At 37.5% G+C, this 17,526-nt stretch overlaps 1 protein-coding gene across 1 annotated transcript in view; it reads left to right on the top strand.

Annotated features, from left to right (window-relative positions):
- Window positions 1-17,526, top strand: part of DTWD2 (DTW motif tRNA-uridine aminocarboxypropyltransferase 2) — a 121,866-nt gene that overhangs the window by 67,432 nt on the left and 36,908 nt on the right. The window contains exon 4 of the mRNA XM_086629865.1: window positions 14,689-14,878. Within this exon, the coding sequence (XP_086485991.1) occupies window positions 14,689-14,878 (190 nt within the window). The remainder of the gene's footprint in view (window positions 1-14,688; window positions 14,879-17,526) is intronic.

Genomic DNA, 17,526 nt, shown 5'->3' with positions numbered 1-17,526 from the left:
CCTCCTTCTACTCCACCAGCTAAATTTGTCCTTTTGCATGGAACTGTATAATAATGAATTGCATTCAAACAATGATAGTTGGAAAACGTTTCACTGAACTTTTTGTTAAATACACTGTAAGAGAGGGCTGACTTATGCAATAAATGTTTCATCTAGATCCTGAAGTTTTGGCTTTGGGTACTGCCAGCAGTAAGTTTAAATGTATGCAATCTCTTTTGGCAGAGCCTGTTTCATGTGTATTACGTTTGTGCTGAGAGTGCTTCAGGAAAGAAAGTTTACTGAACTCCCACTGAATCGTAAAGGTTGCATGGTAGCAATGATTAAGGTGATAAAGGGGAACCAAGATGCCCATTTGGTCAAGATACTGACACACTTGAATCTTAAATCCAAAAGTCTGCACAGTGAAATAGATTCAACAATAATTTTGCTTTACATGATCTGAATTTCAAGCCCTGCTCTGAAAATGGAATGTTATTGTTACTACACATGATACGGTGAGCAAGGGCAATTAAAAAACTAAAAAGTGCGAGGGAAGACAGAGTGGTAGCTAGGGCATCTGTTGTCGCAGTTTGTCTAGGTAATTATTCTTTCCTGAATACACAGTTCAGGTGTAGTTTGTATAGCTGGACATACAGTGTGCAGTATGGTTTTGTGAAACTGCAACAACAGAAACATTTATATTGGAAGGATGTCTATTAACATACTGCTTATAAAGAGATGATAGTTCAAGAAAAGGGGAATGGAGGACAGGAAGAGAAAGTGTGCTAATGTCTTTTCCTAGCATTGTTCGTAGGACTGGATCTAACAAGTGCAGTACATTCTTTGAGCAGTAGATTTGCTATTCACTATGGAAATACTAGAGGAAAACCAACTATAGTCTCAAATTATTGAATAAAATATAGCTTATGGGATTCATGTTTTTTTTAGGCTACTAATAAACTTTTTGCAGGCAATTGTTTTTGAATAATAATACTGTTCTACTCAACAGGAATTTCTGGCATATATTAAAGAGGTAGCAACTGTATCTAAAGTCTTGAATGTAAAAAATTTGAATTATTTTCATAGATTCATAGATCTCTAGGTTGGAAAAGACCTTAGAGATCATCGAGTCCAACCATCCCTAATCCCCATTAAACCATATCCTCAAGTAGATCATCCACCCTATTCTTAAACACATCCAGGGATGGGGACTCAACCACCTCCCTGGGCAGCCTACTCCAGTGGCTGACAACCCTTTCAGAGAAGAAATACTTCCTAACATCCAACCTGAATCTCCCCTGACTAAGCTTATACCCATTTCCTCTTGTTCTATCACCCAACACTAATGTAAAGAGCCCTTCCCCCACCTCCCACCATCTTTTCTCAAGTATTTGTAGGCTGTAATCACGTCTCCCCTCAGCCTCCTCTTCTCCAGGCTAAACAGCCCCAACTCCCTCAGCCGCTCCTCATAAGTTTTATTTTCCAGCCCCTTGACCAGTTTAGTTGCCCTTCTTTGGACTCGCTCCAGGAGCTCAATATCTCTCTTAAAGTGAGGGGCCCAAAACTGGACACAATATTCCAGGTGCGGTCTCTCCAGTGCCGAGTACAGGGGCAGGATCGCTTCCCTATTCCTGCTGGTCACACTATTCTTGATACACGCCAGTATCCCATTGGCCTTTTTGGCCACCTGGGCACACTGCTGGCTCATATCAAGCCGGTAGTCAACCAACACCCCCAGGTCCTTCTCCGCCAGGCAGCTCTCCAGCCACTCTTCCCCGAGCCTATAGCGATGCTTGGGGATTTCATACCCCAAGTGAAGGACTCTGCACTTGGCCTTATTAAAGCTCATGCCATTGGCCTCAGCCCAACTATCCAGTCTGTCCAAATCCCTCTGAAGGGCCTCCCTACCCTCGAGCAGATCGACACAGCCTCCCAGCTTGGTGTCGTCCGCAAATTTACTGAGGGTACATTCAATCCCCTCATCCAGGTCATTGATAAAGATGTTAAACAGAACTGGACCCAGCACTGAGCCCTGGGGAACCCCACTGGTGACCGGCCTCCAGCTGGATTTAGCCCCATTTACCACCACTCTTTGGGTCTGGCCATCCAGCCAGCTTTTAACCTAAAGGAGGGTGTGCCTATCCAGGCCAGCGGTTATCAGTTTCTCAATCAGAACACTATGAGAAACTGTATCAAAGGCTTTACTGAGGTCAAGGAAAACTACATCCACAGCCATTCCCTCGTCAACCAGGCAGGTCACCCTGTCATAGAAGGTGATCAGGTTTGATTGGCAAGACCTGCCTTTCATAAACCCATGTTGACTGGGCCTGATCACCCATTTCATTTGGTATCATGGTTGTATAAACAGTGTTGTCACTATTGCTTTTAAGTTTCATTGTGACAGTTCAAGATGGGTGGTTTTGCTTTCGTCCCCCGCCACCTTCCTGAACAGGTAAACTTATTCTCACACCTTTCCTCTATGCAATTATTCACACTTCCATAGTTTGCTAATTCCTAATTCTGTGCACTATGATAAAACTGTATAGTGTAATGAATGATTGCTAATAGGAAAACAGATGCAAATATCTCTGGATCCACCACCATGTTATTAAGGACAGTGAGGAGGCAATTGCAAGTTTATTTGCATTGCTCTCTGAAATCAAGGTACATGTATCTCCAATACATTCTGTACATTATAGTTGCCAGCTCTGCTACAGTTCAGTAATTTAAATCAGAAATTAATTGGAGCACTTGGAAAAATTTTTAACTTCATCCAGTTTTGAAGTAATAAAATGCTTTGTTTCTGTTAATTTTATAAAGCTCTTTGTGGTAATTACATACTGTAGGTATGGCACCTTTCTAGTGTGTGTTCACGAGTAAAAACATTATTGCTATATGAGATATTAGCTAATAGAGTGTTACCACTTAAGAAATAATTTAAAACTATATACAAGATATGGTTCTTTATTCAAGTAACTTTCTTGAAAGTTTTTTCCGTATGCTTCAGTGTAATTATGTTTATTAAACTAAATTTGCACCATTTTACTCCTTATCTCAGTCAACAATGAGTAGATGCAGCCTGAGATCAGCCTGTCACAGCTTTTTTTGGTTTTGTGTATGAAAGTAATTAATACTGACTAGGTGAATACGTGCTCATTTACATGTGAAACTGTACTTTACCATATCAAATTTCAGATTACTCAACCTAATTTGGAAAACATTTTCTCTAGCTATTTTTTCTTCGAATATTGCAGCCTTCAGCTTTGCAGTCAGTCCGTAGCAGTTCCTCTTAGCCACTCCTTCCTCCTCGCTTTTCCCCTGCTCCCTTCTGGATATTTCCACAGGTACCATGCCTGGAGCTCCCTCTCGACTGAAACCTTGCCACATGAACCCAACACAGCCTATGATCCTTCTGCTAATATTTCTGTTCTTAAAGATTATGCTTCACAGTAGCAGAAGAGAAAGATTTGATACTCTGGGCTTTTTGTTTTCAAATGCGTACTGTTGCTTCGTGCAGGGAAGGAACTGTGCAAGTGAATGCAGCGACCAGTGGCCACCATTCACCAGCTGTGTAAGAATAATGTGGTGGTCTGGGTTTGCTTTAGCAAGATGATGCCTCTGGGCCTATCTCAGCAACAGCTTTGGGAATTAGTGCCAAAATTTGCACTGATTTTTTTCTTTTTTTTTTTTCCTTTTTTCACATCAAGTAAAATGTAGAAGTTATCTAGCATTAGTAATGTATTCTCTTTGTTTCACTTGAAAATCATTTGTTGTGAATACTTCATGTTAACAGTAAAATTAATTGCATTAGCACCAAGAGGTGCATTACTTCTCTTGAAGCAAAACTTGCTACTTTTTTAGAGAAATAGTAATGAATGTCATTTATTTTATAGGGATGTGATTTCTATATATTTCTAGATATAATAATTGCTGCTGCCGTTTCAAATATGTGCTTTATTTCCTGGGCTTCAGATTCTAATTTACTTGGATGTTTTTGCTGTATTTATAAGTTTTGTTCTGATGTCTTTTCTCTGTACGATTCTCTGCTTTGTTATCTTTTCATACCTTGAGCTAGAATTAAGGTGTGGTATGACCTTTTCCTACTTTTCTGGCACTGTAGCTTTAGAAATTCCTTCCCCTCCTGGCCTCCTACTTGGGCTTAGGGTATATTTGTAGAATTTTTTCTCTATGAGAAGGCATGCAAGATAATTTCTGTCCCTAGTGGTGACACTACAAGAGTTATTCATCAGTTTTCTGTCTTCTATTTCAATTTTGCCCCCCTTCTCTCCAAAACAAGCACTTAGAAGAAGTACTGGCTTTTAGAATGTATGTGCTTAACATCTTAAATTATGGCAAGCAAATTACAAATAATGCAATACAGAAATTACAGAGAACAAATGTTTAATTGAAGTTTTACAGATTTAGCACGGGGGAAAAAGGAAGCTTGTTATAGAAACTAACGTTTTAAGATGTTTAGAGATGTTAATGGGTGCTAGCTTGTGTTACATAAAAGGCATCTTAAGACTCAACAAAAGATCTAAGATCTTTTTTTTTTTTTTGTGAAGGGAAAGTTTGCAATAAGCTCTTTTCATCGAGGAAGTCACTCAATATTTGAAGAAATTGTTACTGAGGTCCACTAACAAAGCAAACACTTGCCGAGATAATGGCTCTGCTTTTCATTTCTTGACAGGACTGTACCTTTGGCTGCCATTGCATTCATTTTCAAAACTAATCTGCCCATCCTACCAAATATGACTGCTGGCATATTAGTTAGAAGAATCAGGTTTTTAAATATTGAGATTGGCTGAAAACTGTTTTTCTAGGAAAACCGATTAGTACTCTACTAGTATAGACAGGAAGTAGTTTTTCTTTTATTACTAGTTTATGTTCTGTTTTTATTCTAATTTAAGCACATTACATGAGAAAGGAGAAGTAAATTGAAATTGGAATATTAGAAGACACAATAAGAACAACTCATTATTACCTATTATTCCTTTTTTTCCTGATTTATTAAATGTTGCAGGCCAGCTCCACTTATGACAGTAGGAAGAAACTTGGTAACATGTACTAGGGTTCCAGCACAGACAAAATCACTTCTGTTTTATTTGCATGTTTATGCTGTGAAAGCTAATGTTATTTGGAGGCGTTGGTAATGATGGTTTCTCACTGGGAAGTTACCAGAGTTTTTGCTAACAAAGTATTTTATATACAGGTTTTCGTAGTGTCGTGGTTTAGGCTGATCCAGCCTAATGGTTATTTAATAAGCTGTATTTATGACCTTTTTCCCTAGTAAATGGTAAAATGTTTAGTTGTAAGATTACAGGTTTCCAAACTTCGAATATATTTCTCATGATTTAATCTCTTGGCCAAAGATAATTTATTTATACCGTTGATCTGTTTAAAAAGGAAGAAAAAAAAGTCTAGATTATAGTAGAGACTAAATGTTATTATCTACAAAAAAAGTAGAGTACCTATTATGAAAACATTGGTTTTTTTCTCTTTCTGGGTGTCTCTTATGCTTCAGTCCTGATCCCAAGGAACTATTCCTGAATGTAGAGATTATAGATGGTTGCTGCCTTTATTCAGGAAGGCTGGGGAGGGACGTTTTACAAGATTGTCCGCTGATAGGACAAGGGGAAATGGGTTTAAGTTGAAGGAGAACAGATTTAGATTAGATTTTAGGAAGACATTCTTCAGTACGAGGGTGGTGAGACTTGGGAATAGATTGCCCAGAGAGATTGTGGATACCCCCTCCCTGGAGATGTTCAAGGCCAGGTTGGACGGAGCCTTGAGTAGCCTGATCTAGTTGAGAGGTGTCCCTGCCCATGACAGGGAGGTTGGATTAGATGATCTCTAAGGTCCCTTCCAGCCTATGCCATTCTATGATTCTATGATTACCTTATGGGAATTATGGGGATCAGTATTCCTACAGTCTTCCAAGTGCAGGAGTATTGAGAAGGGCAAAGGCACTTTCTTACAAACAAGGTGAAATAGCAGAAACGATGAGAAAAACTGAGTTGTTCCCTTTAACCTGATGGTTTTCCACAGATAATAAATTAGCATCTGTTCTATATTAGTAGTGCTTGTTACTAAATGGCAATGTTGAATTTTTTAAATTTAGACACTTGCCTTTTGCATTGGCAAAGTTTAATAGATCCCTGTTGAATTAAAACCACTAAGACAGTTTGAGAGAAACTGAGTATAGATGAGTAATAAAAATGTTTATGATACAAAAACTGGATTATAATGAGATAAGATAGTGTTTAAATTACGTATTTCAAGAGCATGCATCCCAGAAATAATGAAATGCTACTTGTCTGAAGTATGATCATGGTGTCATATAAATCTGCTGTGACGAAGTAGTTGGATACAATTCAGGCACAAATGAAAGATCTAAATAGTTCTACTTAGCAGAGAATGTTGTCAGACTAAATGGATTATATGGGTCTGCAAAGCCTGCTGCATTCCAAAACTGAGACTGAACAGTGGTTTGTATGAGAAGCAAGTATTGCAAGTATTTCTTTTACAGAGTTCAAGACCATAGCTGCACCTTAAAACATATATTTTAAATTGCGTCATCTTTGAGCTATGTGTTAGCTGTTGGTCATGGAAAGATGGGTAACAGATAAGAAATTTTATGTTGTTGTATTTATAGAAAGAGAAGGTTACTATCTTCAGATTGATCTTATTTTTAATTATTTAAATAAAATGCTACCTGGGTTGAAGTGGAGTACTGCAACTGTAAATGATACAAATTGATTTTTCTTAGGAATTCCAGCATTTTCTGAAGGCCACAAACTGCTAATGAAAACTTGAAGCTGGTAATATATACAAATACAGCAGGTATAGTGCCAGGAATGAATGTTCATAGGAAAATCATGTATTGTTAAGAACATGTGTGAGAACACTGGAAACATCATTATGTCTGTGTAGACGATATTCCTTCAGAATAGCTCCATTACTTGAAATCATTATGTTTAAGAATAAGATCAACTAAAAACCAGTGGTGGCATCTGATATCCATTACATATATATATATATATATATATCAGCATAGTTGGAGAAGTAGGAATAGAAGGATCCTCACAATGCCACTGTTAACTCCCTTACAAAAGTGAGATCAGCTGCCTGTAGGCATGGTATTAATACCATGTACAGGACAGTCTGCGGGATTCTCAGTGGGTCCATTTTACATGTGAGCTTAACTTCTTGCTATTAGAAAGCTTGTGAGGTTTTGTCCCTGTTTAGTTTGAATCTTTATTGCTGCAGTTATAATTTCTTTTCTTGTCCTCTATGGACATGGAGAATAGGTTATTTCCTTCCCCTTATGGTTTTGGAGACTGTTAACTAGGTTTCCCTCTGGCCTTCTTTCCTCTAAAATTTACGACCTCAGTTTATTCAGTTTCTCTGTGAAGACTTTTATCCCTCTTGCTGTTCTTGTCAGTAGACCTTCTCTAGCTAGTTCACACCTATAGATAGGTTTGTGGTATTTGTTTAGGTGGTTTTTTTTGTGTGTAAGAATTTAACTTTTTAACTACAGTAACATACTTTTTGAGATGGCCTATATTCTAGTGTGACAACTGACTTGTTTGTTAACAGACACTGGTTCTGCTGCCTACATTATTCCATTGAAAAAGTCAACTGTGAAATTCAGTTTTTGAGATTTTACTTATTCCTCATTTTATTTACTACTATTTTTTTCACCAAATTGCAGACCAGTGTGTTGGTTCATGGAGGGTTTTTTTTCCCCTCTGGTTTTAATTAATGTGCTTATTTTTTACCTAGTTTTCATGGTACTCACTTAGACTTGTGCTATGCTTTTATAACCATCCTTAGCATTTTAGGGAGTCTCTGTTGTATCTATAGTCATGTTTGCCTGTACTTCTTATACTTCATATGGTTTGTGACATCAGTGAAGTGTATGGGACTTGGCAAAAGTCTTCTTTGTGTTTCTTTTTCATCCTTTACGTTTTGTCCCCTTAATTTGTACTTTTTTCTTCTGTAGAGATAGTAACTTTTTTTTCTTCTGTCATACTTATTCTTAATATCACCCATCAATTCTGGGAACAACTTTTGTTCTTAAAATTCTAGTGTCTTTGGAAATCTTGTTGGAGACTTCCTGCTAGTTTTTAGCAATCTAGAAACAATTACAAAAGAAAATTCCAAGCTATCCGATCCTTCATATGCCTCCACTTTATTCTTTTTCTCCTTTGTTATTACTTAAAGACCCACAGGGAAAAAAACAGATTCTCAGGCTTCAGAGAAGGTAACATCTCTTTTTAACTGAATGTGTTTTTCAAGCAAGCTCTTTTTCTGTTAACATCTAATACATATGAATTTAAAGTCCCTTTGGTTCCCACCAAGTGTCACGTCTGTCACTTAAATCACATTTTTATAATTATGTTGCTCAATACTCACCTTACAGTAATTTAGAAACCTAAATCATGCCTTACAGGCAACCAAGCCATTTTCATTACCAGGCCCTTTCAGGTAACATCAAGTAAAAACTGTTATAAAATGTTGCAGTTGTAATATTTCCGAAAGGAAAAATTAAGATATATTCTTCTTCGCCCTCCCCCACCAATGACAATTAAGAACGCAGTTAAATGATTACCTTGGCAAGGGTGGAATGTTACAGAGCTGCACATCTTTGTTCCTTGTTACTTACATATGAGTGAACTGTGTGTATTTGTAGTTTCATCAGAGATTCACTATAATACATTCTTTTGAGATTTTTACTTAAGGATTGAGATTCATAGCTTCCATATCCTACTCATAACAAATCTACAGGAAGCTTTTGATAACCGCTGTTAATAGTGCATAAATATGCATGACAGAAAGTAAATGAAGCATTTGCTTAATTGGTTGTCTTCATGGCTATTAAGTAAACATAGAACAATTTCATGGTTTAAATTCTTTACCTGGTCCACTTCTTTAATAAGAAAAGTTGTTTGTGAAGTGGCATGCAAAACAAAGAAGTTCTAAAGCCTACTAAGTCTGTTAATACACTAAAGTACAGTATCTAAATGAAGAAGTAAGTTCTTATTGTCATTTAGTTAGGAGTTTGTATTGTACTTTCGCAGAATTTTTAAGAAAGGCTGAGGAAGAGTAGACTGTTTAAGAGATTTTGTTCATATGTATCAACATTATCTTTCTTTTTTTCCCTGACGCAGAGTTGTGAATTCTGTAAAAGTCAACCTGTGATCTGTAGTAAGAAAAGTACTTGTTTAGAATTTCAGCTTCTCAAGTCTCCTCTTGGAATTTGGTGCCTTCAAAGAGTCTGCCATTAGCATGTCTGTTCTGACTGAAATGGAAGGTAAAATTAAAGTCCTTGTTAATTCTCTGAAGTTAATCATACTTCACACTAAGAAAGGCTTCTACAAAAGTGCTATGTAAAGATCTAGGACTATGATGTGGAATAAAATGTAACTTAAAGTAGTCTCCTGATCAGCAACCACGCTGCTCTTCTCCCTCTTCTTCCACTCCCAGTTTAGCCTCTTGGTCTTACTGCTGTGCCCCTTTACCCTGCCCAGCCTTGACATTGTCTTTGACATGTCTGCTGGTATTAGGCCACTGTACGTTCAAGCATTTGCAGATAAGGATGAGGTTTCGAAGATAGCAGGAAATGTTGATGTTTGTGTCCTGGTTTTAGCTGGGACAGAGTTAGCTCGTCTTTTTAGCAGCTAGAAGAGCTCCGTGTTTTGGTTTTACTCAGAGGCTCGCTCTGAGAAGCATGTTGATAGCAAGCTGATGTTTGTGGTTGGACGTGAGACTCCAAGGACTTTTTAGTGTGCCGGAGTGCAGAAGCACGGCGGGACAAGGGGGCCACAATTCCCCTTATGATTTGTGGTGGAACTTAAGATTAAGGGCCAAACTGGCCAATTAGTATTCCATATCATGCAGCGTCATGCCCAGTATAAAAGTGAGGGACAGCTGGAAAGAAGGGCTTTTGCGCTTTGGCTCTTTTGCCGCTTCTGCTCTTTTGCGTTTGCTGCGCTTTTGCTTTATTGACTTTTTTTCCCCCTCTCTCCCAGTACTCCCACTCTCGGAGTACTATCTCTCTCTCCCTCCCTCTATTTTGGGGCCTTGTGTTCGTCCAGGATTGCAGCTTCGGGATGAGACGGGCTTCGCATACGAGGGGGTGGTGAGCATCTACACTGTGTATTAAATCATCTGTATTAAATTGTTCTTATCTCAACCCACGGGTATCCCATTTACCCTTTAATTCTCTCCCTCATCCCTGGGGCTGGGGGAGGGTGAGTCAATGACTGTGTGGGGGCGGTTTGGTTGCCGGAGCAGCCTAACCCACAACAGTTTGGAACGCTGGTGAGAAGAGATACAGTTAAAGGAGGAACTTCTTTCACTGAATTGGTTCCTGAATCCAGGTTGTCATAAACTAACATCTCCGTGAATGAGTTTGCCCGCTAAATAAACAAAGCTTTGTTGTGAGGCATGTGGTCCAGCTATCTTGTCTACAGCAACTGCTGCCCCCAGCACAAACATCCGCCCTCACTCTGCATCTCCGCTGCCAAAGCAACATGTCTTGATGACAGATTTGTTGTATTTTGCCATGTTCGAAGTCACAAATGCTGTGAAACTGTGTACTACTGTATGTCACAAGATGTCAGGAAAAGCAAGAAGACCACGTTTCTGACCGTGGGCAGCTGCTGTGTTAGATTCTTCCATCATCATGATCAATTGTTCCTTCAGTAGCTTGGACAAGCTTATTCTGGTGTGACTGCTTGTGCTTGTGCTTCTAGCTTGTCCTCGTGCTTATCCTAATGCAGCTTTCTGCTCCTCAATTACCTCTGTGTTTCTGTTGAGTTTAATTTCCCCACGTATAGAAGTCTAGCTGGACTACAGAATTGTGTTCCTGAATTTATATAAAAGCAGCTTGAATTTAAAAGAAATAGGGAAACAAAAACCGCACCAAAGGATAAAGAGTTCACAGGAGAGTGGCTACAAGCATGGTGAGACTTACTCAATTCCTCCTTCAATTTTTTACAATTTGGAAGATTTGGGATCAGAGATGTGTCTTGCTAAGTAGTTGCTTATCTGCCTCCCATGGCAATGATCTAGTGCATGGCCTGAAATTTCTGTCTAGTCATTCTAAACAAGGCAGTTTTGACTGCCAGCTGACCTGGTACTGTATTTTTGACTCCACCCTTGTTTTTCAGGGGAAATTTCGGCAGGGATAAAAAGCAAAAATACGTTTTCCTAGGGAGCACAGGACTGAGCAAGGAGCTTCTGCTTTGACTCTGTGGAGAGTTTCAAAACTGGCATATATCCTTTAATATTTCATGAGTTGTCATGAATACAAATATCAGCCTTAATGAAATTGTCTCCTGTACTTTCACTATGCCATACTATTTGTCTCAAATCACTCTTGTATTTAAACAATGGAATGAATTATTGATGTGCAAAAAAATCAATATTAACATTATTTGAATGTGTTTTTATAGTAGGATTACATGCACTTGCACTTAGAAGTAAAGCTCTGTGAAGATGGAATCCATTCTTAGTCCTTTTACTTGTATGCTTGTTGTACTGTTGAGTGCGGATCAGGTTTTCAAAAGAGCTCAGCAGGCAACAGCTCTATTTCAGCGTTATAGTGAAAAGGCTGATTTTTCAAAATTGTTTCCTGTAAGTTTCTTTTAAAAACATTTGACTCCTGTAGAGAAAATCCTGCCCTATAGCAGTATTTCAGAAATAGTATGTGATTAAATACACTGTATTACAGTGTTTACTGAAAGCAGGCGTATCAGAAGCATATTCTTGCTAAGTGGTCGTAAAAAATGATATTGTTGATATGTACTGGTCTTTTGAATGCCATATCAATTTGTTCGGTTAACAGGTACATTTTTATTTACCAGATACAAATTCAGTCTTTTATTGAGACTTTTCATTTCTTTCATCTATTTAATTTGTATTATTTCGTCTAATTAAATGCAGCTGAAGGAGGTACATAAAAACTGTTTTGGGGGACAAATTCTTAATGGTGGTAGTATGTGAGTAGAAAAAGTCTAGTTGCACTGTGTATTAGCAACAAACTAACAGGAAGCAAAGCCTTAAAACCCATCAAATACAAAACCTGCAGTGGAATTAACAGGATGTACCTGTATAGAGGTACAAAAACTTTTTTGAAGTTGTTTCATACAAATTATATACTTTTCTAAGCAAATAATTAAGTGTTTATGTTTAGCTCATTCCTCCTGTGCTGTTCTAAGGGAAGAAGAATAAGCATGTTTTATGAATGAAAGACACATGTTTTAATAGAGCTGCTATCACGGACTGTGACTGTCAGTGTGAACCATAACCTAGAAGGTGTTGCGCAGCATATTTTTCTGAGAACTTGTCGCTATGAAAGAAAAGAGCACTAAATTGATCTCTGCGTGTGTTCAGTGTCACTCTAGGATTAAGTTTGTGGATAGTAAACTCCTTCAAGATAGCAGCAACTCCTACTAGTTTATAAAGGTCTTACAGCAGTGTATACCTAATCAGCTCTCAAATATTTGGTTAAATTTGTGGGGCAAAATTACAAGATTTGTTAGAACCACATTTGCTTTTGCATAAACTGTTGTAGACAGAAATGACTAGAATTCTTGGATGAGTACGAATTGAAAAGCATTTTTGTCAACGGAATCATATTTCAGAGAGCAAGACTTGAGTTGTAGTGTTCATAATATGAACTTCATAAACATTACGGTTTTGGATGAGTTTTAAGAATTCATTATTTTTTAAATTGTCTGAGAGATGTTAATGATTTGTAAGCTCTGCTATTCCAGAATTAAGGTACTTTTCTCTTCGAGGAGTTAGACTGTCAAGGCAAACATCTGAAAATAATGACGGATTTGCTAGATTTAAATGTGCTAGGTAGCCTGTTGTGAGATAGCCCCTTACTTTTCATTTTGAGTAGCATGATTCTTGGTTAAGCTAAAGTGATACCAAATGTCAGCAATGTAAATAAAGTTTAAAAAAAAACTGGGCAGAGAAATTTTATGTGTATTTCTATTTGTCACAGACTTATCTTACAGATTTTGAGTCTCTATTTACACTACTTTTGCTGTTCATTTTGCGAGGAAAGATCATTGCTTTTTTTTTAGTAAATAATAGTGACAGTAATGAACTGTGTAGTGTTGAATCAGTCTGGACTGTGTGCTTGGGGAGGCGAGGATGGTCAAATATTGGAATACTAGCTCTCAGCTTTTTGGTACGCTGAATTCAGTTCCTCTTTCATTTTGGATATTTGCCATATGGTCCTATTAAGAATCCTAAGCACAGGATCTCAATGTCTTAGGCGCTGCAATTCTGCCTGAACCTAACACTGGTGAAACTGTGTTTTCTCATATATCCCCAGATAGTGATAATGGAGTGCACAGATTTGGAGTACACGTAGTACATATCAACTCAAACCCCATTATTAACCATCTTGCATGATTTTTGGAGGAATGGTGCAGGTGCCCAACTCCTGGGGCTTAAAACCTGTGGGGTCACCGTGGCATTAGGAAGTTTCTCTGTGTGAACTTAGATATCTACACCCTGCCTGTGTCTGTCTTCATGCTCTTACACCTAGTGGTTCTTGATAGGTAGCATGGAGAGCCTGCTTTGTGTGCTGGCTACGGCTAACCTCGTTCTGATACACCTTTTTTTCACTGATCCGCTGTACTGGCTTCCTTTTCCACTTCAGAGCACAAATAATCATGTGCTATTTCAACTACATATTGCCCTTCTCCTCCTACCATATTAGTTACTCTTTATAATCTCAAAGGTACTATGCAGAATTAATTTCTTATTCTTTATCATATGATTCAGACAGTCAGCCCTTGCTTTGTATTTCTTCCTGCTTTCTGATTGAGGAGATCTCAAGACTACATGATGATACAGCTGAAATTGATTAAAGACAAGTAATTCAGTCTTTGTTACGAGGCCAGCTTTTTCTCAAATTCTTCCTTACCAGCCTACTTGACGAGGTGGTTTTTGAGGCTTCCAATACCACTTAAATGACAATGCCTTTCAAAGATTATTATACACTAACTTACAGAAGTTTCAGAGCTTGCAAAAATTTCAGGAATTTCCATGTACGTTAAATGAACACTTAATAGACAGTAGTTATTCTGCTGCTATGATTGCCAAATGTAGAAGGCAGCAGGAAGGAAGAAGAGAAAGTATGAGTTTGGGGACTGTGATTGTAGAAGTAGTAATAAAAACCAATAATAAAAAGATAAATTGAGATCGTAACGTTTTCAAAAGTGTTCTGTAGATGTGGACCATGAATTACTGATGTTCTTTATATATACAGGATTTAAAATGGTATGATTGTAGTATTTTTGTGTGAAGTGCTTGAAAAAATTTTCCTAGAATACATATGTTAAATTTTGATAAACAATTCAAAACATCTTTAGTTCAAATAGACAGTAGAGACTTAATGATTAAAGCACTGGAAATTATTCCTGATATATTGCTTTATCGAGTTTTCATTCATTAGTTTTTTTGAGTGTTTTTTTCTCCCACCGTAGGAGCTGAGGGAGAACCAACAACTTTTGAGGTGTTGGAAAGAGAAAGTGGTAGCTGAGAAATGGACTTTTTTTGAAACTTAAGTAAAATTTGGAGAAGATAAGTGGGAGTTACTAACTTGGAGTATCTGAAAGTATGTATTAGTTGTGAAAACTTTTAATAATTGTTGTCATTTTGTGTGTCTGTGCATTAAAGGTATCCTGAATTAGCAACTGTGTGCAGAAATCCCAGTACTCTAATTTTGTATCCTGGAGCTGAAGCAACCAATTTGGAAGAAGTTGCTGTGGTGTCTTCTAGTCCGTCTGTTATGATCATCATTGATGGAACATGGAGTCAGGCTAAAGATATATTTTACAAAAATTCTCTGTTCCGGCTTCCCAAGCAGGTGAGATATAATATGTAAAAGAAAAAATTTAAGCGTATTTAATGAGTGCTACCTTTCTGAGCAGCCAGAAGGGAGTGTTTTTATGAGGATGAAAATCATGGAAATATTTTTCCTTTTCAGCTGTAACCAGCTGACAAGATAAGGCAAACTTGAACAATTAAGTAAAACAACCTATAAGATTGTGAGAAAGATGACTGTAAATATTGGGGATTTTCACTTTGTCACTTGAAATTTGTTTTTGTTTGTTTAGAGTTAATGCATCGCACTTCATGGTGAGTCATTGTTTTACAAAACTGAAAACTGGTTTGTGTCGAAAACTTTTACCTGTTGCCTAAGATGTTAGAACATATACAATGAAATAAGCATTTTTTCCCCTTTGTAAGTGTTTTGCATTGCAGAAATAGAAAAGCTGTAAGTAGGATTTTGTAGCCTCTTATGGAATTGTCACACTCCCACATGTTTGATCTCCACCATATTAAAAACTTCCTGGCTTTTGGCGAATGTGCCTTAGAATTTAAGCAGAACAAATACTGGCCACGTGTGGTTTGGAGATTTTGTAGATTTTTTTTTTTTGGTTGTTTGTTTTGTTTTTTTTTGTTTGTTTTCTGTAGGAACATCAACACCCAACCACCTGAACTACCAGTAAGACTTAAGCTGTGGTTATACAATTATTACAGACATCCCTGCCCTGATGAAAACACCCTGGATTGTAATACAATGTTAATAATGTTAGTGGACATAGGTTCCTGTTGCTGCGTTGTGAATGCTATGACACTAAAGGAATTTTTTCATGGATGATTGAGTGTGGCTTTGGGACAGGAGTCTTGTATGTAAGTTTTGAAGGTAAAACTTAATCTTGTGTGGCTCGTTATTGAGTAAGTTTTTCTCCTGTTATTAGATTGAACTCATTTATATTTATGTCATACTAGGTGGCATTTCTTTATGTACTACAATGGTGTGTCTGAGCTCAAATGAGCTCCATGCTCAAATTACAAATTTTCTAGGAAAGGCTCTTATTTTGCACAGTGTAGTTTTGTTTCTGCATTGTGCATCTTTCTTAACCAACTTCTAAATCCAGAATTTGGAAAATGTTACTGGTTGAATTCTTTATAAGCCTTTGAAAACTTTTTGTCTTTGTACTTTGGTTTAGGCTTGTCAACAGAGCACAGAAAAACTGGTCAAACCATTGCATTTCTTCTGGGTCAGGAACTTGCCTGTAATACCATAAGTTTGCATTTGTTTGGAAGTCAAATTGCTGTCTAAAGCTTAGTGCTGTCATTGCTTTAGGTTTCCTCTTGTGTCGGTTCATAAAATGAGGTTCTTCATTTTGCTCCTGACCGGTTACCATATGGTCATACCGGCAGGGAGCTGGGCTGTGGCAGAGGGCACAGCTCTTGGAGGGGAGAAGGGCCTCTGGCCCTTTTGAAAGAAGAGATACGCACCTCCTTGAACCGTCAAATGCGATGAACACAGCTCTTGTGTAAGTAGCTGTCTTAACTCCAGTCTTTGTTCTAGTTTGTAACTAGTTTCCAGGTGTAATCTGTCGACAAAGCTGCTGTTTTCATTCAGCGGCATTATTGAAAGTATATTGTAGAAAAGGCATTAATACCAACAGTTTTACTAATGAATTCTCTTCATCGTTGGATCACTTTTTGATCAACAAAAAGATGACTATCCCCTTCGGGAGGGGAGAGGAGGTGACAATTTGCAACTTGGAAAACCAAAGCCTTATGACTACTATGTTAGAATAGTTTAAATGGAGTACTGTTAGTCAACATGCTGCTAATTCAAAAAATGAGCCACTGTAAGTCTTATAAGTAATTTGCTTTAGGGGATGAAATCTGTTTTATATCAAATCTGGGAGTTGCTTTTAGGTTCTTACTATAGAATAGCAGTTAGGTTATGTTGGTGTAAGTGGAACAGAAAAATAGATTCTAGGTTTTAGTCAAATTATTTTGTCCTTCAGATGAAGATGGTGAAGCAGATTGAATTTACTTCTAGGAACTTATGGGATTCATTCAATGTATTTTAATTTAACTGTAACTTTATGAATAGATTTTATGGCATTTATTTCACTGCAATCCATTTCAAATTCTGCAGAACTTTTGTCATATGCTGAGGCACCTGACCATGGATACATGACTTACCTTTAAGTGAGAAAGTGTTCTCATTCATAATCTCTTTAGTTGGGCCCTACCAAATTTACCATCAAAAGTCAAAAATCACAAGTTCTGTAAACTGGTTATTCTTATTGCAGAGTATATTCCTGAGTTAGAAAAAGCAGAAGAAAACACTTTTTCCTAATCTATTCACTTGGAAGGAGAGGTAGATAAGGGAAAAAAAAATTGATCATCGTGCTCATCTATTCCTTTTAAACTTGCAAAAATAGTTTTAGGTTTATGAGGAAAGCCACTAATTACTCCTTTTTTTTTTTTTTTTTTTTGCATCTGGGTTTTTTTTTTGGCTGAGAGACACAGATTAATGTCTTCACAGATAAGATCCAATGGTTGCAGCTAAAGTCCAGCCCACTACTCCAAACCAGTCCTTTTCTGTTAATTTTTACTGTGATTAGCATACCTTTCTTGAAAATTAACTTGAGGAGTAGGTAGGTGTTCTAGATGGTCTTCCTTTTTGCTTCCCTTCTCTAA

Source organism: Tauraco erythrolophus, chromosome Z (assembly GCF_009769465.1).
Source record: "Tauraco erythrolophus isolate bTauEry1 chromosome Z, bTauEry1.pri, whole genome shotgun sequence".
In the NCBI taxonomy this organism is placed as follows: domain Eukaryota; kingdom Metazoa; phylum Chordata; class Aves; order Musophagiformes; family Musophagidae; genus Tauraco; species Tauraco erythrolophus.
The sequence above is the reverse complement of the archived record's forward strand: the minus strand, read 5'-3'. Positions and strand labels throughout refer to the sequence as shown.